Source organism: Larus michahellis, chromosome 2, assembly GCF_964199755.1.
Source record: "Larus michahellis chromosome 2, bLarMic1.1, whole genome shotgun sequence".
NCBI lineage: Eukaryota > Metazoa > Chordata > Aves > Charadriiformes > Laridae > Larus > Larus michahellis.
Genome location: NC_133897.1, coordinates 86,883,030 through 86,908,602, shown reverse-complemented (window position 1 = coordinate 86,908,602; position 25,573 = coordinate 86,883,030). Strand labels below are relative to the sequence as shown.

Genomic DNA, 25,573 nt, shown 5'->3' with positions numbered 1-25,573 from the left:
CAATCCCATATAATGTGGATTTACTATACCTCACTAAACTGTTGGCAGCGTCAGGATCTTGCGCTGTCACTGTGCCAACAGCAGTCCCGATCTTCGCATTTTCATAAACTTCCATGACATAGGAAGGCATAGTGAAGAGCGGAGGTTCATCCACATCACCAACAATGATCTTCAACATTGTTACATCTTTGAATGGTCCCAAGTGCGAAAAGCGGAAATCAAGGTGAGTATTTGCTCCTTCTATATTAAGTGTATATGACTTCTTTTTTTCATAGTTGAGCGGCTGTTGACAGAAAAAAAGATTTATCAATGCCATTCTGTGCTTCGGTTTTGCCTGCTAGCAAGCTAACTACATCTTTTCCATTTAACTTAAACCAAATTTCTTCATGTTACTGTAAGGGGCAATATTCTGTGATATTCTGGCAGCCACTGACATAACTTGTAAGTAGAAGAATATACAAGAAGCAGGATGGATTCAGGTTTTCTCTACAACAGAATTGTGGGCAAGGTACCGGTTTTGATTAAACTCAGGGTTTCAAATGAGCGTCAGATTATTCTTCCATGATAAAGTAAAGTCTCTGACTTGTATCACCTTTCAATTTGTATTGGTCAATGCTAAATATTAAAAAAGGTAGAGACTGATGTATCCGGAATTAAATCAAGTTCATAGCATTAATACATTTAATTGACAGTGATAGGGATCCTAAAATTTCTTCTCTTAAATCCTCAACTGAAAAAAGCAACACCTTGCAGGAAAATACTCAGTTCCGAGAAGAGACAGGAACTTAAGTGTGTAAGAATAGCCTAAACATGTGCTTGTGTGCTTTTCTAATCAGAAAGGTGCATCCCTATATTCTAGACCATTTTCTTTTGAATTCTTCACCAGCAACAATGAGAGAGACAACTCTTCGGCCTATTTCACCATGCACTGTTGCGCCGCACATGGATTATGCAGTCATAAATAGGAAGAAAGTCTGCAGCTGGGGATATGCTTTCTACAGGGCCGAATGTTCCAATAAAACCCAATAGAAGGCACATCCTCGGCTGTACCATCCACCAGAAGCACCACTGCCACTTAAACATTCCTACTAGGAATCCTACATCTCTACTAGGAAGGAAGAGCTGGGGGTCTGACTCTCATACCACACAGCTGGGATACTTTCTTTCTTAGGAGGCCCATTTCCAGCTTGCTATTTACACTTGTGAAAATTTCATCTCCCTCATTCAGCTGTTTTTCAGATCATGGTGAACTAATTTTACTGACTTGATATATTTATTTTAACCCTACATTAGCATGCTATTACACCTTCTTATGCAAGACGTAAGATAAACATGACGGACGCAACTCTCAACTCTTTCAGTGTCAGATAGTTATGTAGTAGAGGAGACTAAACAGATATATATCTCAAAAGTATGCAAGTAGTGAAGTTGCATTAGCAGACATAGAATTAAGCAATGTTTTTACTAGAAGCCTTGTTTACAGGACCACAACTATTCTGAGTTGGTTCCTCTAGTATCACTACAGTAACTGACTACTTTCCATAGACAGCCCATCAAGAATTTCATGTGAGAATTTATTTTTTCTATGTATTGTCTGTTAGTGCTAATTACTGAAAAGGCTTTAAAAAATTCCAGTTCCGTTCAAGGCAGTAATAGAACAGATTTCAAGTTTCAGATTGCAGTTTTTTAAATGTGCTTCTGTCTTGAGCAAAAGCACTCATTCTTAATTATAGAAGCCTCAATACTTACTGGGTTACAAATTTCTGCCTTCGGCCAATTTATAAATAAGGACAGATAGATTAATATTTATTATCATAGTGAGCAAGGCAGGTAGTCTGTACAGATGTACATACTACCATTAAATTTCCAACAGTCTCAGAACACAGGCATGGCACTAAAAGAAGTTGCGTATGTATGGAATTTTTTTTTACAATCAGAATTATTATGACATTATGGCATGGCAGAATTCCACTATGACTAGCATCATTCTGTGTGGACCTGACCTCCTGCCTGAACAGAACTCAGTACAAGTATTCAAGCCTTCGACCAAGGCTAAACTGGTATTTCCTATCACCTCAAAGAGTGGAAAAGTAGTACTTAAGGCCAGAAATATGAGGAACTCAATGTGTGATTTGTCAATGTCAGTGTGTATTTTGCAGATAAAATCTACAGTAAATTCGACTGATGATGTATAAGAAAAATAGTTGGTCAGGATTTATATATGCTATATATATTTCTTTGATTTCTCCTCTGTGTATTGAAGGACGATTAATTAATTTTCTTAACTCTAATAGTATAAGACTTTTTTGTATTTTGTTTTCTTTGTCGTCCTTTCCTGAATGTAAAAATAAAAATGTAAAGGCATGGAAAATTACCATAACATGGTAAATCTAGTATTATAAATAAAAAAAAGCCAAGTATACTATTCAATTAAATCAACTCATAAAGAAATATAAGTTTAGTAAATTCTAACTCAGATGTTCATTCATTTATGTTGTATTTCTGTTATGAGCAGGGAAAAATTAAACAGTAATTTGCATTGCTCTGCAGCACATATATTCTAAGAGTAAACAAGTTTACAATAGGATTTCAAATTGTAACTATGACGCCTCTTTTGAAAATTAACTTAAGTTTGTACTGACAATAACTGGATTAGGTTGTATGGGAAGATTCATTTCTCCCTGAAAACACACAAGGAATAACACAAAGACGAAAGTCTTGTTTTCCTTCTTTTCTGTATTTATTCAATCAGACAATACCAACACTTTTTTTGAGTGCGTGTGTGTCTATAAATACAAGAATAATCCATTCAGATAATCAGAAAAAGCTGATATTTCAACCATAGTCAAAGCAGGGTTTTTTTTTACTTTTATTTTCTTTTTTCTTCTTCCCATAATGTCTCTGAATTAAAGATTCAGATAATGGGACAGAAGTTAAAAATAACTTACTCTTCTTCACTGTGAAACACAGAGGTTAAAAAGCAATACTATTTTACACATACTGTACTAAGGATTACTATTACCAGGGGTCACAACTAGTTCAGGTTGTTTTGTTGTTTTTTTTTTTAATTTTCCTTGTTCTCTCCTGTGGAGAAATAAGGAAATTCACAAGCGAAGTAAGCCCTGTGATATTCCACATCTTTGAACAAATCCCAAGTCCAGTTGCTACATCACTTTTCCTTTTACTTTTGATAAAATATTAAAAAAAATAAATCTGGTTTCAATTTGAATTTACAGAACTGTATTTTGCTGGGCTTCTGCTTAACACTGTGCACGTGTCAAAATTAACATTTAACACTTGAAGAACAAATTGGGCCCCCATTTATAGCCTGTCTAATGCTGTGCTAAGAAATTTGCTCACAGACTCATCCTTTATTTCAGATAATCTGAGCTGTTACCAGTAGCAGGTCTTTATTTCAGCCTTTTTTTTTTTTGTTTGTAATTTATTCATCATAACATTCAGCTTAAAATAGACAAGCTGTTCTAATTCAGCAAGAGTTTGGGCATAAAAATGATAATGCAAAATAATTTATATTTACAAAGAAAATATTTCAAGCATCCCATCAGACTCACAGTGGGACTCACTTAAGTCCAAATAGACAAACAGGAAGATGTGGCTCTGTTGTGTCTGACCCCTTGCTCTCTCCAAGAGAATCAAATACTCAAATAAATGACTTTTAAAGATGTTCACTTGTAACATGTAAAACGTAAGTTAAAATTCTCCCTCATTTAACTCAGAGAGAGGCTTTGAGTATCAGTCACCTATCTCAGTCATTAGCTGTAGCTACAAAATGAGGGGCAGCACTTTCCTGAATCGCTAGAAATCTGGATGATAATTTCTAGATTTACTTAAAATTGTCCCAACACTGAAGATCATAACTCTTTCCTGGAAAGAAAAAAAAACATTTAAATTTTAGATGGACTTAAACAGATTTTTTGTTCATGTTTCTTATTTTCCCAAAGCACAATATCTTTCCGTGGCAATTACCCACATATCTTCAGTATGTATTCATTGCTTATTATGATTTTCACGCAAAACTGAAAATACTAAATGTAGCTCAAGTGACCAGTCACAGGTATAACTGGAAAATACTGCTGTTCATTATACTGCAGTTTGTGTTCCTAAAATCAGACTCTTCCAAAGGAATAGCAGAATTCTATCATAAGTAAATAGTTGTTTTCTGAACATTTCCAGTCTCATTATACAAAATGGAAGAGACATGGGCTTCAGACCATTTTTTTTCTGGGAAGCCTGAATGACACTTGCTGACTTGAGGTCAGGAAAGTTCTAGCATACTTCTCCGAAAGTCACAAGAAGTGAGGAATGTGATGAACAGTCATTCTCTGAAGGAACCAGAAAGTAATGGCTTTCACTGTGCTATTTTGTTTTGGTTTCCTCTAGTCTCCCACTCAAACAAGAAATTGCATGAGGCAAAGGGGAAAATCCTGCATAACAGTTTGCGATCAACCCCTTGTGGCAGGGTCTTTGAGACTGAAGGGTGGCTCCACAGGACTTAGCAGTAGGGGACACAATGAAAGTACCAGACATTTTGGGTCATCCCAGAAAAGATTTTTTCCAACACTCACGGACTTTGCATGCCTGTTGAACATGTAGGCACTAAGAAAGTTGATTTTTACATCAGAACCTCAAATAAGTGAAGTTTTAAAAGGTTTGAGGAGGACTTAAGATCTTCAGACACAATAATATATTTACTTATGGCTTTTCTGATGTGCCTGTGCCATGGTTTAACCCCAGGCAGCAACTAGGACAATGCAGCTGCTTGGTCAGTCACTGCCCCCTACCCTGTAGGGTACGGAGAAGAGGAAGAAAAGGAGAGGAAAGGAAAAAAAAATTGTGGGTTGAGGTAAAGACAGTTTAACAGAACAGTAACAGAAGAGCATAGTAACAATAACAATAATAATGGTAAATGAATATACAAAATCAAGTAATACAATACAAGTCCCTCTCACTACCCAATGATCAGTTTCACAGCCTGTCCCAAGCAGTGATCACAGATTCCTGCCCACCAAGCAACCCCCATTTATATACTGAGTATGACATCTATGGTATGGAATATTCCTTTGGGCAGCTTGTCCTGTCTATACTCCCTCTCATTTTCTATGGGAAGCTGAAAAAGTCCTTGACTAAGGTAAACATCATTTAGCAACAACTAAAACAATAAGTATTATCAACATTCCTCTCATACCAAATCCAAAACACAGCAGCCACTAGAAAAAAAATTAACTCTGTCCCAGCTGAAACAAGGACAGCCTACTATACATTCTTCCAGAGAAGTATTAGAGGACATAACATTCTATTCTACTGTTATGGAATGTACCGGCCTATATGAAACAAAACCAATTCTGTTCTTAGAGAAGATTATCTGTTTTGGGTAGGCTATCAAACTGATTCAGCTTCAAATCCAATCTAAATTAAAAGTAATTACAGCATAGTATATAAAATACTTACTAAACAGCATACAAGATCTGAGTAAAAAAACCAATTAAGAAAATGAGATCACCCTTTTGTACTGTACAAGGGGATATTATAACTTTTCTGAGGAAAGAACGGAGGTATTCCACACTGATGTATGTAGCTTTAAGTGCTGAATTTCTGCTCAACTGAAACATGTTACCTAAGTAAAATGTCTTGATTAGAAAATGACTCAAATTCCTGTCATGTGTATGTATAACAGGCAACATATGCATTTGTCATATTGTAAAACATGGTGAAAATTCCTCTGAAGCTATTTTGTCTGCCAAAACCAGTAACAATTGTGATTTCACACTTTTTATTTAAGGAACATTTCATTTTGTTGCAAATTCTTCCTTTCCGCTTCATGTTCTCAATATGCACAAATTTAATGAACAATAGTCATGGTGAACTTTTAAACAGAGAACAACGGTCATTTTGAAGAAGACATAACAGATTATGGCATTAGTTAACATCAAGGCCACCAGGAAATAATTTCAATGGTATAAAAAAGACTTTTATGTGGCTGAAAGAGGTGGGTATTACACAACCTTTTGAAAAGACACTGAATTAAAGCTTTTTAATATATTGAGAGAGATAGGAACCTTTTAAAATCAATATGAATTATAAAAATAACATTTCCTTCAGTTACAAAATCATTTCTAAGGTGTTAAATAAAAATTTACATATATACATATCTGTTCAGATGCAAAAAAAATAACATTCTTTATGACAGTTTTTATATATTTTGTTTCCCCATATTTTCTCTGGTTTTCATTCCTCCTACCATTAATCAGGCTCAGAATTTATAATACCAAATATGAATACAAAATCACTTTTATTTTTCAGGCTGTATGGATATAATTGATACCTACAAGACACAATAAGAACAAATCCACATAAGCAGCGATAATTGATGTCTTTTGGTCCAAGTGAAAACTGAAGAAATTATTTCCCTTTGTTGGAAAGGTTTTAAAAAATATTACTTAAATATAATAACCCATCTTTCCAGGTGATTATGAAAGTAAATTTAAATCCAGCCATTGAATATCAGCATAAATTGGCAGACACTTCAGGAAACATGCATTATGAACTCAGTTCAGAGGACTTAATATGGAGATGAAATTATCTATGGAACTAGGCTTGTGCATGGAATTCAGTTAAGAATGAAATTAAATGGCAAGAACACTTTATAATTAGTAGTTTAAATAGACTGGGATAAATATAGGAAATTGATATAAATGATAACTGTGAGATGGCATGACCAGTTACTTTTTGAGCCTTTACAAGCAAGTCATTTTTTACCTTACACAGTGCATGATATGGGACCCTTTAGATTATAGCTGGCAAGTAAGTCAAAGAATAATGGTCTGAAAACTGAATTACAAATTCATTGCCATGGATAAAGCTTCTATCTCAAGATTCATGCAGTTTGGGGACAGCAGTATAACTTTCAGCCAAATTTTACTTCTTCCAAAGAAATTTAATTTGCAAACCCATCACTCAGAAAAAAAATAATCTTAATAAAATATTCAGTAAGATTTATTTTATTGTAAATATTAGATATGACTATTCAAAAAGCACAGATTTTTTTTTTAAATGTTTCTTTCCTTGAATTTCTTTTCTCCCTGCCTTTTCTGCAAAGATTTAAAGTGTCTCAGGAAGCAATGCATAGCAGCTTACACTGCTGAAGTTCATGGTTCAATAGGTTTGTGTAGTAAAATATTTTCATCATGGTATCTTCTTATTCAGCACTCATCATTGTATTTTAATTACATACACAGGGAACTTTCAATATCTATTGCTTACCTTCTTCAGGGAAAGAATTCCTTCCCTTGTTTCTTTGTCAGTAGATATGGAGAACACTCCAGAGCCATCACCATTTATAATTGTGTACTTCATGTCTGCGTTTGAACCGGTGTCTGCATCATTTGCTTTGATTTTCCCAACTGCCGATCCAACTTGAGCTGATTCAGGAACATACAGTTGATAATGTTCTGAGGGGGGAAAACACCAAACACAACAACATGAACATTTTCTTGCCAAACTAAAGTAGAGAACAATTATGTGCTTCATATACTTCTGAGTAAATGGAAGAGAATTTCATATGCAAGATTGACAAATAAACCTATGAACTTATTTAGATTCCTGAAAGAATTCAAAAGGGAATGGTATTATACTTGGGATGCCTTCATTCCGTATTCAAAATCCAAAATACCTAATTCAGAATTTTGTTTTTCACAGTTATTTTTGCTGTTCATCACATAACACAGAAATTAACTCTGAAGCTTACTTCACACCAGTATTTTTAAAAGTTTATCTTTTATATAACTAAAACATATTTCTCTTCACCAACTTACCATCAAATGAGTAGTCAAATGAGTACTTTTGAACTGGAAAACCTTTGTATCTTATATTTCTAATTTGTTTTTATCTGACATCAGATCAGTTTTGCAACATTGCATCAACATTTTGCAACATTGAATCAACACATATTTTGCAACATTGAATCAATACTTTTTTTTTTTCCTACAGAAAAATGTAGTAAATCTTAATATTTTACCATTACCACTTTGTAGTGTTTTTGTTGCAGCACAAAAGCCTTTGCACACATTTTATTTGGTATCCACAGTAAAGGAAAATGAACATAATGGGTACATAGAAGTATTACACAATTGTGCCTATAAAAAGCACCCATAACAACTATGACCTCCTTTCAGTGTTTTTATAACCTGTTAGGTTAATCATTAGAAAATGAAATATTAACAAAAAAAAAAAAAAAAAAAGGTTTTCTTAACTGTCTCTATCCTTTAGGATTAAATCTCCTAACAGGTATAAAATTGCCTGGGGGACAAGAAGGTTCCACAAGGAGAAAAAAGTGGCAAACAGACACATTGTGATTACATAAACCTCAATTTCAGTCTGAAACTAGGCCAGAAAGATGTCTCAAAGAAATTTTCTCCAATAATGCTAGTGTTGTAACACAGCGGGGATGCTGAAGCCTACCAGCACTAAAAAGAAGAATACACATTCAATAGAAGGTCTGCTCGTACCAACCTGCTTCACCCCCCCAAACAAACCCCCATCCAAATCCCTCCCCAACAGTTTTCACCGTTTATATCAGAGGGCAACCACCAACGCAGAAAAGAAAGCAAAATAACAACTTCTGTTGCCACTTATCTTCTGAAACTCTACAGACTATCTTCTATATTCCCCACAAGCATTCTGTAAAAGCAAATGCAATAGTGCAACACTGAGGTGCAGGACAGTGGGTCGGGAGATGCTAAATATCAAAGTTAACATGTTGTTACAGTTTGCTGAGTTTAAACCAGCCAACATGGCTGCAGAAAAGCCCTTGGTAAGCATGCAGAAAGAAAAAAGGCAGAATTTAAATCTAATTCAGAGATTAAACCTTCATTATGGCAGAAAAACACTATATGTTGGATGGATTGAAAAAAATTATGAATCTACAGAAGTTGCAGTTGCAGAGGGAATGGATGTTATCACTAAAATACAACTAACTTTAGACACCTGTTAGAAAATAGAAGATTTTATTATTAATTTATCTAGTCTCTTGCACAATGGTTCCTAAACCTATTTATAGTCTTGAATTGTTTCTGTAATGCTAGCCCATAGCACTAATAAACAAATAGTAGTATGAAAAGGATAGATGAGTGCGCTAAATTTTGTTAGTCCAAAAGGAAAGAAAGGTTTCTTAGCAAAACAAAAAATTACCAAGTTACCATGCATTAGGGAAATCTCAAGGGAAACAAGAAATGTCCATCGAGACAAAGTATAATTTAGCATGTAAAAAATAAAATACAATTAAAACACATCGTTAAATCTTTGCTGCAATTCTTTGACATGCATATAAAAGACATCTTCACAAATTCCCAAATAAATGCTCTGCCATGCATTCTTTTGCAGTGCTTCGTGCTTACAGATGACATCAACTGACACTTTCATATTGCTGGTTGCATTATTTCATACATAAAATGATAGCGATGGGATGAGATTAATTTTGGAATTTACTTATTGTTAAAATAAATGTGAAATGTGGTCTTTTGACACTTCTGCTCTGACTAATGTATTCCAAAAAGGAAAAGGTTGAGGCCATAAAGAATATGTTACGTAGTGGCCGTAAAGGATATGTTATATAATCAAACCACTTCAGGAACTGGAAGTGTTATAACCCATACAATGGGGTGAACTAATTAGAGACTTCCAAATAGTCAAGCTAGTTCAAATATATCCACATGACACTACACTCTGCTTTACAATCACACCCCAAGTGTTAGCCATCTGTTTCAGAAAATCATTTTACTGATACCAGCTTCAAACATTCTGAAATACTAAAACTTCAATCAAAACAAATATTTGAAATCCCTCATTAATTATCTGTCAGTATTGTAAAACTGAAATGTTTCAAAAAATGGATGGAATGATAGCTGTTAAAAAATAAAAACTCCTAGATCATAAGGTCAAAAATGTCTCCCAATGAGTATTTAATCACTGCTTCACAGAGACAGCCTGAAGATATCTCATACAGACATGAGCCAAACAGATAATTACAAGCACTACTATCTAAAACAAACACATGCATAAAAGGATAAAATTCAGCAACATGAAGGAAGGTTAGATAAAATATTTTGTAAATATTTATTTAGACTAGTGGTGAGAACTGGAAATGTTTTTACTAAACACTAAATCCTTGCAAACTTCATTACTGGAAAGTAGAGTAACTGACTAAAGGCTCAACTGAACATTTCCTGTTCAACTGATAGGATATTAAAAATAACGTGGGATGGGTGTACTGTGAATTTATGATTCTTTATTGTAAGCTATGAGTTTGTTTTAACCCTCTAAAAATTGGTAGGGAAGTTAGGAACCCTGGGGATCAGGTGCTGCTCTTCATCAAAACTGTTTCACCAAATCTCCCCAAGTTGAACAGATTGTGCCCAGCATCGCAGCCTTCCAGGAGCTGTTGTAAAGCAGAAATTTCAAACAATCTTGGGGATGATCTAAATTGTTCTAGACGAGGCTTATGGATTCTGTAGAAGTTGATACGGTTCTCAGTTTTTATGTTAACATTCACTCAGATGCATTCACTTAGCTCACAAGTTAATTATACTTTTTTCCAGTTAATGTACTGTATAGGATAGTCATACCACTTTGTAGGAATTTAATCTATGTTAATTGAAACACTTTTCAAATACATATAGGCGACCTTCATCTTTCTTTCAATAAACTATATGGCTTATCTGTCATTATGGTACATAAACAATTTATTGATCTGTACAGTTATTAATATCTCATTTCAATTAGCCTACAGGCAACTTATAATGCTGTGTTTTACTCTCACAAAAGCAATTTCTCTGTCTGAATCTTTCAAAAAAGAAGTATGACAGCATTCAATGCAACTCAACAGACATGTTATTCATTTTCTTTTACCATTAATCTATTTTGTTGATAATTTTGATTTACTTTTCTAGGTTATAATGTCTTCTTGAACAGTAGGAATTACCTTACTTAACAAAGGAAGGCAGGAGAGGCATAACGTTGAACTAATAGAGAAATAAGTAAATATTTGGCCTGCTTGTTATTTGTTTATCCAAGGCATAGTTTTAGTAACATGAGGATAAATACTGCTTGGTGGCAACAGATGCACTCATTCATACAGCACAGCTCGTACACTGATGCCTTTGTTTAGCTACTAGCAAATTGATAAACACAGCAACTGATTGCCTTAACATAAAATAACACCATATCTTAAATAAATATCAAAGTGCTACGTGAAGAAAGTTTGCTTGAACCTACAGGTAGCTAAATACTCAGTCATGAGCCAAATTGATACGATATGGAGAACAAATGGACAGTGAGCCAGGCTCAAAGTCTGATGATTATAAGCAAAATATTCAACTGGCAACCAATTAACAGTAGTTGTTCCGGAATAAAAACTGTGGCCAAAATTATTTAATGTCTTAATTAATGACCTGAATGGTGTGTTGCATGTACTTGCAGCAAGCAAGTAGACAATACCATCTTGGGAAAAAGGGGTCAGTAAGCTGGAAGGCAGGCCTGCTGTTATAAGGGACCTAGACACGCTGGAGAAATGGGCCGACAGGAACTTCACAGCTTGAGTAACAGCACCAAGGAAGGAATGACACCATTCATGGCCCCAGTACATGCTCGGGGCCAACCACCTGTAAAGCAGCTTTGTAGAAAAGGACCTGAAAAGGATCCTTCAAGACAAGGCCCTTAGCAACTCAATCTAACTGAATCTGACTTAAAAAGGGATTTGGGTCAGATGAATTCTTGGAGTTCCCACACAAATTTTTGTTCCTGGCATTCATGAGGTTATGTCTCACACTTTCCTGCCAGCCATCTTTGATAAAACTAAAGTGCAGTACCAACTGTGGACTATGCTCAAACCTGCTTGGTGACCTTCTACTACAAAGTTATTCTTCATTCAGAGTTGCTTGTTTTCATTACATTCTGGATTTCTCTTTTGAGACTGCAGTTTTTTAGAAGTCCATTTCTCACAGTATTTCTTGGACATTTGTTACACCTTTCTTCACTATGCTTATTTTTAATATAATAAACCCAATTTTAATCCATCATCATTATGAATACAGTAACTTTTGTGATTCCAAAAGCTCAGTCAATTTTGTATCTGTTTTGTTCTGAATGATCTTTTTAATGACAATATCCCTTTCATACAGCTAGACTAAGGAAGAAATTTTTAATATAGTGTTTGGCTTATTCTTTCCTGACAAAAAACAAAACAAAACAAAACAAAATAAAAAAAAGAAAAAACCTGCTTTTGTACTTTCTAAAAATATTTGAAGTGTAAGTAAGTGAAGTTATTTCTTATTTGCAAATATGACACTAACACAATCTTCAAAATTCAGACATTTTGCTTGCCCTGAAACTTTGGAGAACATAATACTCAGGTCAATTTGGAAAAAAAAAACCGTTCTTCTTAGATGCAATATACTCGTTTGGCTGGAAGACTTGTGCATCCCCATGCCACTGCTTTTTACATCTCAGTGCAAACCATGAGTTATGTTTGTGATTAAGATTATAATCAGTGAAGAATTTAATTTACTCTCCATGCAACTTTGCCTTTACAAACAGTAACTAAAAGTACCTGAGAACTTTCTGACTAATTCTCAGACAAAAAGTACTCTGACTCTTGTGAAAAGTGTGAAATTTATGCCACTCATAGGTAAAAGCAGAAACAGAAAGAAACTACATTTTCTGGATTTTCAGATTCAGTACTTTCCCGTTGGTAATGAATACCCAAATACATATTTTTAATGCAAATTGTATGGGAAAAACAACATATACACTCAATAATTATCACTAACGAGCAACTTAATGGTTGGGCGTGATCTATAACAGTCTCTAGAGCTGCGCTGTGTTGAGCATATTCTTTGCCGTTTACAGGGCGACCACGGCTACACCAGGCAGCTTGGGTCAGCAGAGAGCAATAGCAACACCTGTAAAAGGGATACACTCCATTTGGACTCTGCTTATTTTTACTGATTGTTTGTTTGTTTTTCCCTGGCATTAGCACAGCTAGGATTGTGGTCCCAGTGGGGTTTAGTGTCATAAAGGACAATTAATGCAGTTCTGAAGAACAACCCTTAAAATGGAGTGGTCCTGCTCCCAGTTCTCCACTCAGTAAAAAAACAAGACAAACAAACAATCTTCCTCATTCCCAAACCCACTATTGCCTCATTCGGAACCCTTATATAATATTTTTTTTTTTTTTCTGTCCAGGACATTTCAAAATAATTTTGAGATGTATCATACATTTAAAGAATAATCTACTTTGTACATAGAAATCATCATAGACAATACTAAACTAAGTGAAATAAAAAACACTGCTAGACTCCATCCTACTGTTAGGAGTAAAGTTGATGCACACAGCTAGAATTAAAACTCAGTATACAGAACTCATATTTTCCACAAATATTTAGTCAGACTTTGACATATATAAATATTTGCCCGTCCCAGCTTCCCTTTATATTTGATTCCATAACCAATTACGTGATGCAGTTTTATTGTCATTAATTCTTGTCAAAGGAAAGTTTTAACTCAGATACTTGAAAAGTATTACATTTACTTCCTTTAATTTTTACAGTAAAAATCTGGTTATGGGAATCACCTGATCCTGCTCAGGAAACATAATATTATGAGACTTCCTATATGATAAATACTGTTAAACAATTTATGTGAGATTTCAAGGACAAATGAAACAATTTTGTAGCTTTAACTTCAAATATTGTGTAAATATAAGAACTTATCAATCTTCTTACAAACAAATAGAAAAAAGAAGACAATTAAACAAATCACGTCATACAATATTTTTCCAGTCTATGGAAGCATGTACTACTCAAAGATACATACATTTTACTTCTTATATCTTAAATCTCTTAGGTACTTAATGAACATCATCATCTCTTAAGTAATGTGTTCTTCATCTCACAACTCCATCACTTTAAGCATATTACGGATTAATGATTGATTCTAGCATGTTAAAAAGCTACAACATTAATTTTAGAATACCACTCAGATCCTTCTTAACAGTCCGTTTCCTCAGGACAATATTGATTCTAGCTGCTTTTCAGACAGTCCATTGTCCTTGTGCAGCAGCCTTGCTCAGCAGTTTATTCTAGATATTTCTTCTGGAGAATCAAAAAAGCAACATATTTCTCTTACCCCACTTTCACGGGATAATACAAGCATGTTATAGCATTTTTCCCCTTTATATGGGCTCCTGGTTGTCAGAGTTAGAAGGAAACTCACATTCTGTAAACTGACAGAAAGGAAAGCTTGCTAGTTTGTATCTACCTGCCCCACGTTCAGTTTCTGGTGTGACACATTAGACTTTTCTAAAGAAAGAACAATGAAGGTCAGGGGGCTTGGAGATTTACAGATACAGATGATTCTCTGTAAAGGCAGAAAATCAGTATACTGAACACCAACCATACTCACAAAGGAGATGTCACTCAGTGGTCATTCACTTTGGAACCTGAGCACACACCTTATAAACACAATTAATTTAAGAAATTCTCCGCCTTTAACAATATGAGAGAAGCAAAATAGTCATTAGCACCAAATTTATGCCATGTGACTATTACGTGAATATGTACTATAATCAATTTCAATAGCTGTTTTCTTTAACAAAGAATACAGCTTCTAAAATGTATGCATCCCATGAAATGCATTGCCAGATTTTTACAGCAACCTTAAACATAGTCCTAACAACATTCTTGACAAAAGAAAATCTTGCTACCCTTCTTTTCTTACACAAATAACTAAAACCTGATTTATGTAGATAACATTAAAATTTTAAAAGTCTATACTGAAATACTGTTTATATCTGATCAGCTCTAACAGCTAGAGTTTCTAGGTTACAAGTAGTTATTTCTATGTCTTTTTCATATCAAAGTTCCCCTGTAATCTGAGATTTCCTAATTATATACTAAAATGTTCTGGATTAATCTTTATGTGTGAAGTTAGTTGAGATTAGCATGTTGGGCGAGAATTCAGTTTTGCAGAAAACTCTCCGTATTAACCAGAGCTGTTTTAAGAACGCAACAAAAGGAATTCTCTTTCAGCAGCCCTTAAATTTGCTCATGAGAGTCCATCCTTTAAATCTCATTATGTTGACTCAATTTCACAACAGTACTAAAAAGAAGCTACATTTAATTTTTAAGTACTACCTGTTTTGGACATAAAATTAATATAGGCTGCTGTATTTCCTTATCACCTAGAAATATTTCATTTTGTCACACTTCCCCTGGCATGTGCATATATGTTACTCATTTTGTCTTCTAATGAGGTGTTAATAATTGCCTTTCAGTAGATTGATCAGGCACACCAGACTCATCCTGTCTACTGTTTACACAAAGAGCTGTTTCTGATGCCGGCTTTGTCTAACTGCTATGAAGGAAGAATGATCCTGCCTAAATCTTACCAATGGAAAGAATAATCATACAGTATGATTATAATCTGTACTTCTTTAGACATCCTTGAACACATATATGATAAAAAGTGTAATATGTAAACTATAATTCTAGAAAAGCACATCCTAAATTGTGAACCACCTGCGGAAACAGAGAATATGGTAGTACAAAAAATTTGTCCGTGGAACACAGAGAGGAGAAAAATGAGACTAAAATAAAATTTGCAGGATGGTAGCTTCACTTTTGAAGAAAGGAAATAAAGTTATTGCAGGAATATATCTTCTGAAGAACAAAATATTAGGATTCTCTGCAAATCCAGCTTTAAATCAACACTCTACCTGTCTCTCTGGACTGATTTAAGGTCTTACTAAAAGACCTAGGCATGTCTTCAGCAATAACTGATACTTGGGACAATACATTTTACCTTCAGTATATTATAGCTAGTAGCTATTGGCAATAGTCACAAAGTAGTAAGTGTTGCAGCATGAAGTATGAAAAAGGCATTCCTCTAATTATAATGAAAAAGCATCCTGTTAAATAAGCAACATTTAAATGTAGAACAATTTCTGGAATAAAATGCTTCCTACTTCACCCTGGACATTGGACTCACCATCATCTCATAAAAAACCACAATGAACAGGGAACTCAATTAGTAGGTGTGAATAAAATCTAATTTATAAAGGTGCAGTTGATTAGATGTCATCAACCTTAAGCCAAACCAGTCATCAAGTACTTTTCTTGTTTTGTTGTAAATCTTAGTTTCCTGAGGACACACAACTTCTGTTATCATTTTGAATTCAATAGTCTGCAGTAACTTTTAACCCCTGTCTAATTTCAGGCAAATCTAAGAAAAGGGCAGAGGCCTCAAAGACATTAGGATTCTACCAGCTTCTGAACAATTACTGGTTGAATAAAGGAGAAACACCTGCTAAAAGAAAATCAGAGAAAATTGCACTTTACTGATCTCGTTTGGCAGCAGCCAAGCGTCACTCAGCAGGCAGGTGGCTCTGGACTAGTCCCACCACAGGAGGATGGGACAGCATTACAGTGCACGGCAGCAGCGAGAGGATGCTGATGGTTACGTATTTGGATCATAGGAACTGGATGTACTATGTGGAACTATGGATATGGAAAGGACCACATGGGAGTACAAATTCTAAAAGAAAATCAACAGCAGATACTTTTGTTCTTAATTAGCTAAGGGGTTATATTAACAAGGTTGGATAGTAGACACCTTACTAGCACAGAACAGAGTTAACGTCTCCTTCTGGGATGTAACCTTACTTTTTCAGAACTAACTGGAGTATCTTTATACAATATTCCTATTTAAACATGGCTATGTACTTTTCATACAATGACACAGTAAAAAGTGAAGTCAAACTAGTTACCCACACACATAATTTCACTATATACTATATACTGACATATCTATATACTGCCATGAAACAACCAAGCCTCAACAATGAAGCTTCATAAAAATGTTTTAAGCCATGACTTTTTTTTAAATTCTGCTTTATCCTAAAGAACTGAGCTAGATGTATTAAATGACAAAATCTACAAATGGGGTAACAAGGAAATAACTTCCTTGTAAAATTAGACTCTAAACACAATAACTAAAGGTTTCCTACATACTGTCCAGAGTGTAATCTTTAGTACTTCATGTACAAAACATGTCAGTGGATGATCTTGATGCAATCAAAATCTATTCATCCTAAACAAAGCAAAACATGCAGAATCTGTTAATCCTAAACAAGACCAAAGAGAATTAATGACAGAAAAGTATACAGAAAATTCTGGTGTAATTCAAGGCTGATAACAGTGTCATTAGTAGATGAAGAATTTTCTATCAGATTACTGAAATAAATTTATGACTATGAAATTAGCTCCCTCAGTCATCAATGAAGTGGATCCATCAATGGTAAAACCAACACGGACTGAGAGATGCTGATTATTGAAAAGCAAAACACCTCCCATGCAGAGTATTGTTTGTCAGCTTACATTAAATAGATAGTTCATTTATAACTGGACTCTCTAAAGAAAGGAAATCTACAGTAACAAAGAAAAAGAAATCAGTATTGTACAAGATGTCCTAATTGATAAGCAAAATGTATTTGAGGTTTCAGGTTATTCTGCTGAATTCAAAACCGTGTGCCTAGTCCTGAGACATACTACTGTGTTTTGCAAGCAGAATTTTTCAGCTATGTTTCCTATTCCAGAGATTATTATTACTATGTATTTCAGAACTGCAACCATCAGACTGATAAAATTATTCAGTAATGTTTCATACTCTTCCTCCTAGACTTTTTGATATTTTGGAAGGCTGTACCTCTTCTGTTAGTAATGCGTTTGAAAGAAAGTCAGCTATATTTAGAGTGAGTACAGAAAAAACAAAGTAAATTCATTTAAGTAGATATATTTACAACCTCTATTTCTAAGTTTTAAATAGATTTTTAAAGTATTTCTTTAAGGGTGACAAATCCTGCATACCTGAGTTCATATGCATCTCTAATGAACACTGATCTACCAAAGCCAGAAAGATAGGATCTTTTAAATATGTACTTTAAAGAATATTTCTAAATAAAACAAATAATAAAAGCATCAATCAGATGTACTTCACAGAATGTGCTCAAGTAAAGTACTCATACAGTTAGAGTCAGATTTAAAACTCACAAGTATGGTAATGGAGAAAAGGAAACTAACCAAAAGAGAGTGTGCGGTTTAGCTGAGGCTCAGCCTGTCCCAGTTCTGGTTAGCACTTTCCTTGAATTCAATTCTGAATGTGACAAGCCTCAGTAAGTCTCATTTAGCATTCTGTCTAATAAGGAAATTGAAGAGAAATTTAACTGAAAATTATGGTATCCAAAGAAAGGAGAAGAAAAATAAACAATGAAGTTATTTCTATCAGTGCAATGCTCATGTATTACTGTAATAGTCCATGATGCTAAAATGGCATAAATTTAGATTGTCTATCCTTCCGTTCTGTATTACTAACATACAGCTACCATTTTTTTGCAAAGGGTTTAAATTATACTTGTTGAAAAGGAATTAAAAAGCAATGTTACAGCCATAACTGTGGTATAGGAATCCTGTGTAAAGAAAGATAAAGCAAATGTTTGTACTCTACAAGATTTGTTCTAGGATTAGTATTTTCTGTTAAAAATGATAAATGTTAAATACAATTTTTTACTTTGCTTTGTTAAATAATGTCTTTTCATTAAATATAAAATTATGTTTTGTAGTTTTCAATGTTATTTTTTGCAATTATTAGAGTCCCTTAAAATGTATTGAATATAAACTGAACATTTTCTATTTCTTTAATTTCAGAAAAAATATTAATACAGGTAAAGAAATATATGTGCCAATGTACAGTTCCACCTCCCAGTCAGTTTAATATCCTAAACCTTCTATTCAAAATAAAAGAGGCCAGTTCTTGAAACCTGAAAAGTAGGGATTCATTTGTCTCTGAGTTTGCAGGAAACTTGGGACATTTTTTCTACTTTAATTATTTTAGATGTTATATTTGTTCAAAGATATGCCTTACCTTTTGCCTTTCCAATAGTTAGGAAGTACTAAATAGAGTGATGGATGTAATGACAATTCTGTGGAACATAAAACCAAAGATACTTTATTTAAGGCTGTGTTTCAAAGGTTTTATGTTTTTACGTGTTTGTGAGGCACAGAAAAAATATTCATTTTTACGATACTTTTAATGAGCCTTCTTACTGCTTGACCGGATTTTACTTAACGAGTATTGCCAGGGAGCTTTGTTCTTCCCCAGAGCTTTGCAATCTCTATTATTGTTTATAAATCTTCTCATTCAAACAGCTTAACGCATTTCCCGGTGGATGTACCTATAGCTACTAGTCCATTATGTTCTACAAGGGATCATGCAATGCCGGAGTCCAGATTACAATGCTCTTATTGGCCTTGAGACAATCTGCAAGGGAAAGAAGGTTCAGCAATGCAATTACACTCCAGAAGACTTTTAAATTAATTGTCAACTGAATTCAGAATTCCTACAAGACTCCAGCTGCTCTGTCAGATCAATGTGCACGCCATGAGTTGGATAGAAACGAACTCCTATTAGTGGTCATATTAAGATATTCTAAGAGTATTCTAGCATATACTTTTCATATATGCATGTCCGTATATTCAGTTTAACAACGTCAACAATTCATTTAACTAGTGTAAAGGCAAACTCCACCGTAGCTCAACAACAGTGAGAAACAGCTTAGGTTTTGACCATTTGTAATGTAAAAAGTGATCTTAAAAGTTCGCATGGGTATAGAGAAATAAACAGAAGAAAAATATTGATAGATGTGCATGGAAGCAGCCAAAGGCATGCTGGATCCAATCTTTTAATGTGTTACCTTTTGGTGTTGTCTGCCATAGGAACAATGAAATTGACTTGTGGGATCAAAATCACACAGTTATTGAAATATACATTCAAAAACGACTGGAGAATAACCCATATATGACAAAAGTTTTCCTTTGTCACCCATCTCACTCTTACTGAGTGTTTGATGAAAAGGAATCTTCACTGGTTTCAATATTCTAGCTATGCTATCTCTGCTTCATCTGAAAACATTGGAAAACTGAAAAATATGGATGAATCCAAACACTTCCTGAGCTGCCTTCTCCCCATGAATTTGCATACTAATTGGATTCCACTAATAGCTTCTTACTGTGCTGAAAGTCCACACAATTTTCAAATCAATTATAGGGTGAAATTGTACATACTCTGAGGAAACCTGGGTGGATTGTCGTTGACATCAGTGAGTGTGATATTTACAGTTGTTGACCCTGACAGCCCTCCGACCTGCCCAGCCATATCTTTGGCTTGAATGACAACGGAATAATGTTCTCTGGCTTCCCTGTCCATGTTGTGCAAGGCAGTCCTGATGACTCCTGTGACGGAAAGAAAACAAACAAACAAAAGAAAGGTCAGGATTAGCTTGTTCTAGCAAGAGGAAAGACTGGGCATTGCCTTTCTTTTCAGGAAAGGCGGGGCATGACAGATTTTCTGGAAATGAAAAGCTTTTCTACAATCAATCGTTTGTGGGGTTTTTATATATATATACATGTAACTATATATATATACATATATAAAACAATGTTAATTGCTGCTGGACAACCAACTTGCTTGAGGATATGAAGAAATTAAAATCATATACTAAACCAACTATTATATTAATAAATAATTGATCCAACTTATATAATAGTGCCAGCTGAAAGGTACATTGCCAAAACTGCAGTGTTTTCTCATCTATTGTAACTGTTTAAATAGCTACTTAATATAATTATTAAGGAATAGGAATTCTTAGCCCACTGAAGAAGACACAAATTCCTTTTTAAGAAAAGTTACATTCCGTATTAAAATATGACATCATTCTTAAAACTACCCAAAAGTCAAAATTTCTTAATTGAAAAATCTCAAAAAAACTATACTTTATTTGATACACGTCGGTCATATACATTTATGTTCACAAGTCTGACTTACCTAATACATGTCTGTAAAATGAAAGATAAGCTATTATTAACTACAGTATAGAGAGAAAGTTAAAATTGAGTGATCCTAAGATTCTATTTATTTTTATCCATCACCATCCAAATTTTTTTAACATTTAGTCAATTACACATGCAGAAGCAAAGATTACAACAAAGTAGGAACAGTCAACCTTGCAGGCTCAGTTTCAGTTATGGGGTATTTTTCACTCATGATGATGCCTGCAAATTAGCCCCTGGTAATTTCTTTTATCATAGGCTGACAGAAAACTCGTGGAGTTCAATAAAGGGAAATGTCAAGTCTTGTGACAGGGAACCAGTATATGCTGTGGACAGACTAACTGGGAAACAGGTTTACAGAAAAGGATCTAGGGGATCCTCTAGTTGGTACTGAGCCAGAAATGTGCCTTTGCAGCAAATAAAGCGAACGGCATCCAAGGCTGCATTTTGAAAAACGATGCCAGCAGGTCAAGGGAGGGGATCCATCTCTTCTGCTCACCACTGGTAAGGCCACATCTGGAGTGCTGGGTTCAGTTCTGGACTCACCAGTACATAAAAGACATTGATAGACTGGAGCGAGTTACATAGAAATAAATAAAGAAATATCTGAAATGTTAAATTTATTAACATTAAATTTTCAAAACCCTAAATTTTTAGCTTAACTTGGTCTTGGACTCTTAAACTGAGTGAGAAACCCTTAAACTAGTAAGATAATATACCTTAGCATGATCAGATATTGCTTATGGGTAAATTTTAAACATATAAGAGCCATTAACACAAAAAAACTTAAGAGCCTTGCTCTTCTAGAAAACCTGCTGTACAGCATGATTCTCAAGGGTTTAGATTCCCACAGTCTCAGATGACGTAAAAAATTATTTCCAGAACACTACTTTTCTTGTACTTGAAAATCACTTCCTTTGCATTTCTTCAGTAAACCCATTTAGCCAATATTACATATGAAATGGAAATTTTAAGGTAGCTTATACCATTGTTTCCATTCTATTCTGAAAAAAAATTACACATAAATAATAGAACTACCCACAAAGAATAATATTTTAAAGTATCCCTGAAGATTCGTAATGATTTTAACACAATTTTGCACTACAAGTTCCTTTTCATTAGAAATGTAGCTTCTGGACAAGCTGGCTAAAAATAGTATACCAGTCTGTTCTAGTTTTTCCTTTAAATGACACAGTTATAAACAGCTCTTTTTTCACAAATTTCACCATGATATAGTGAAATTAACCACAATTTATAGATACTATAACTGAAAGTCAAGGAGAAATTTGGATAAAAAGGAACTGATATGGCTTAAATATGTTATTTCATCAAAATAAATATGGTTCACAAAATCTGGTACTACAGTTCTGAAATTCCATTTTGCTGAAAAAAAAAGGAAGATAGAAAAGTATTAAAATTAAAAATGTCCTGCTTTGACAGTTTTCAAATAAATTGCTTCAATTTTTCACGTTGAAACCAAATTTATTGGAACATTTAATGTTCATGTATATGCATGGAGGCAGTATGGGATTATTTTTATTTTTTTTTTAAATTCCGTTTCATTTTGATACAGATCATATTTTTCACAGTGGAACATGTGTCTTCTGTACAATCCTCATAACTACACTAGTCATATTTTTAAACTAATTTATACAAACAGAAATTCCTCTGAATTACAATTACTTTCCTCTTCCTTTTTGCTTCAAGGAATATGGTACTGAATCAATGCTTGTAGACAGTTAACAAGGATTTGTGGATGACTAGCCATTTACTCTCTCCTACTTGCACCAGATTCCTCTTTTCTGAAAAACAAGTAAATTAAAATGGGCAAGTTTTTGATTACAAAAACTTAGAATCATAGAATTGTTAGGGTTGGAAGGGACCTTAAAGATCATCTAGTTCCAACCCCCCTGCCATGGGCAGGGACATCTCCCACTAGATCAGGTTGCTCAGAGCCCCGTCCAGCCTGGCCTTAAAAACTTCCAGGGATGGGGCTTCCACCATCTCTCTGGGCAACCTCTTCCAGTGTCTCACCACCCTCATGGTCAAGAACTTCTTCCTAACGTCCAGTGTGAATCATCCCATCTCTAGTTTTAATCCACTCCCTCCAGTCCTACCATTACCCGACATCCTAAGAAGTCCCTCTCCAGCTTTCTTGTAGGCCCCCTTAAGATACTGGTAGGCCACTATAAGGTCTCCTCGGAGCCTTCTTTTCTCCAGACTGAGCAACCCCAACTCTCTCAGTCTGTCCTCATAGGAGAGGTGCTCCAGCCCTCTGATCATCCTCATGGCCCTTCTCTGGACACGTTCCAGCACGTCCATATCTTTCTTGTAGTAGGGTCTCCAGAATTGGACGCAGTACTCCAGGTGGGGTCTCATGAGAGTGGAGTAGAGGGGGAGAATCACCTCCCTCGACCTGCTGGTCACTCTTCTCCTGATGCAACCCAGGATACGATTGGCTTTCTGGGCTGCTAGTGCATACTGACGGCTCATGTTGAACCTCTCATCTACCAGCACCCCGAAGTCCTTTTCTTCAGGGCTGCTCTCAAGGCAGTCACTGCCCAGCCTATATCGGTGCTTGGGATTGCCCCGACCCAGATGGAGGACCTTGCACTTGGTCTTGTTGAACTTCATGAGGTTGGCATGGGCCCACCTCTCCAGCCTGTCAAGGTCCCTCTGGATGGCATCCCTTCCCTCCAGCGTGTCAGCCGCCCCACACAGCTTGGTGTCGTTGGCAAACTTGCTGAGGGTGCATTCTATGCCACCGTCCATGTCGCTGACGAAGATGTTAAACAAGACCAGTCTCAGTACTGATCCTTGAGGGACTCCACTTTGGCCTCCACTTGGACATGGACCCACTGACAGCCACTCCTTGGGCACAGCCATCAAGGCAGTTCTTTATCCACTGAATTGTCACTCCACAAAGCCATATTTTATCAGCTTGGAGACCAGGATGTCATGTGGGACAGTGTCAAAGGCTTTGCTCAGGTCCAAGTAAATGATGTCAGTTGCTCTCCCCTTGTCTATTGATGTTGTGACCTTCTCATAGAAGGCCACCAGGTTTGTCAGGCACGATTTGCCCCTGGTGAAGCCATGTTGATTGTACCCAGTCGCCTCTTCGTTATTCTTCTGCCTCAGCAGTGCCTCCAGGAGGATCTGCTCCATAATCTTACCAGGCACGGAGGTGAGACTGACTGGCCTATAGTTCCCTGATTCCTCCTTCTTTCCCTTTTTGAAAATGGGGATTATTTTTCCCCTTTTCCAGGCAGTGGGGACTTCACCAGACTGCCATGACTTTTGGAATATAATAGAGAATGGTTTAACAACCTCATCCGCCAGTTCCTTCAGTACCCGTGGGTGTAGCCCATCGGGTCCCATGGACTTGTTCACTTTCAGGTTCATCAGACGGTCACGAACCTGATCTTCACTTACGATGGGCAGTTCTGTCCAACCCCTGCCATTGTCTTCTGTGACTCCGGGAGTGTAGCTGGAGCCCTTGCCAGTGAAGACTGAGGAAAAGAAGTCATTGAGAACCTCGGCCTTCTCCATATCCTTTGTCACCGTCTCCCCCGTTTCCTTTCTGAGAGGGCTCACACCCTCCCTGGTCTTACTATTAATGTACCTATAGAAATTTTTGCTGTTTCCCTTGATCTCCTTGGCTAGATTTAATTCTGACTGAGCTTTAGCTTTTCTGACCAGGTCTCTTGCTGTTTGGACAGCTTCCTTACATGCCCCCCATTCCAGCTGTCCTTTCTTCCACTCCTTATAAAGTTTCTTTTCGTGTGACAGTGTGTCCAGGATCTCCCTGTTCATCCAGGCAGGTCTTCTAGCATTCTCTCCTGCCTTCCTCTTTGTCGGTATAGTTTGGTCTTGGACACAGAGAAGGTGATCCTTGAATACTGACCAGCTGTCCTGGGCCCCCCTTCCCTCTAGAGCTTTGTCCCACGGCACTTTGGCCAGCAGATCCCTGAAGCGATCAAAGTCTGCATGCCTAAAGTCCAGGGCCGTAAGCTTGGAATATATCCTCCTAGTTGTCCTGAGGATCTTAAATTCTATCGCTTCATGGTCACCGCAGCCAAGGTTATCCCTGCGCCTCACGTTGGTCACCAGCCCTTCCCTGTTGGTGAGAATGAGGTCCAGCATAGCACCTTTTCTTGTTGGTTACTCTACAATTTGGAGGAGGAATTTGTCATCGATGCATTCCAGGAATATCCTGGATTGCTGGTTCCTTGCTGTGTTGTCCCTCCTGCAGATGTCAGGTTGGTTGAAATCCCCCACGAGGACCAGGGTCTGTGAACACGAAGCCACTTTTATCTGCCTATGGAGGGCCTCATCTGATTGGCTCTGCTGGTCAGGTGGCCTGTAGCAGACCCCTTCTGTAACATCGCCTTCCCCTGTCTTCCCTTTAATCTTAACCCATACACTCTCAACCAGCTCCTCGTCCTTCCCCATGTGGAGCTCCATCGATTCTAGCTGGTCACTGATGTAGAGGGCAACACCTCCTCCCCTCCTACCTTGCCTGTCCTTCCTAAAGAGCTTGTATCCGTCTGTCCCTACATTCCAGTCATGGGAATCATCCCACAAAGTTTCAATAATGGCCACTATGTCATGGCTTTCCA

The 25,573-nt window shown here is 36.1% G+C and overlaps 1 protein-coding gene across 11 annotated transcripts in view; it reads right to left on the bottom strand.

The window, feature by feature from the left end:
• CDH18 (cadherin 18) overlaps positions 1–25,573 on the bottom strand; it is a 576,293-nt gene that overhangs the window by 50,078 nt on the left and 500,642 nt on the right. For all 11 annotated transcript variants that reach the window (XM_074576161.1, XM_074576154.1, XM_074576155.1 and 8 more), the window contains 3 exons: positions 20,190–20,357; positions 7,282–7,469; positions 30–283 (listed from right to left, as the gene is read on the bottom strand). In XM_074576161.1, coding sequence (XP_074432262.1) covers positions 30–283; positions 7,282–7,469; positions 20,190–20,357 — 610 coding nt within the window. The remainder of the gene's footprint in view (positions 1–29; positions 284–7,281; positions 7,470–20,189; positions 20,358–25,573) is intronic.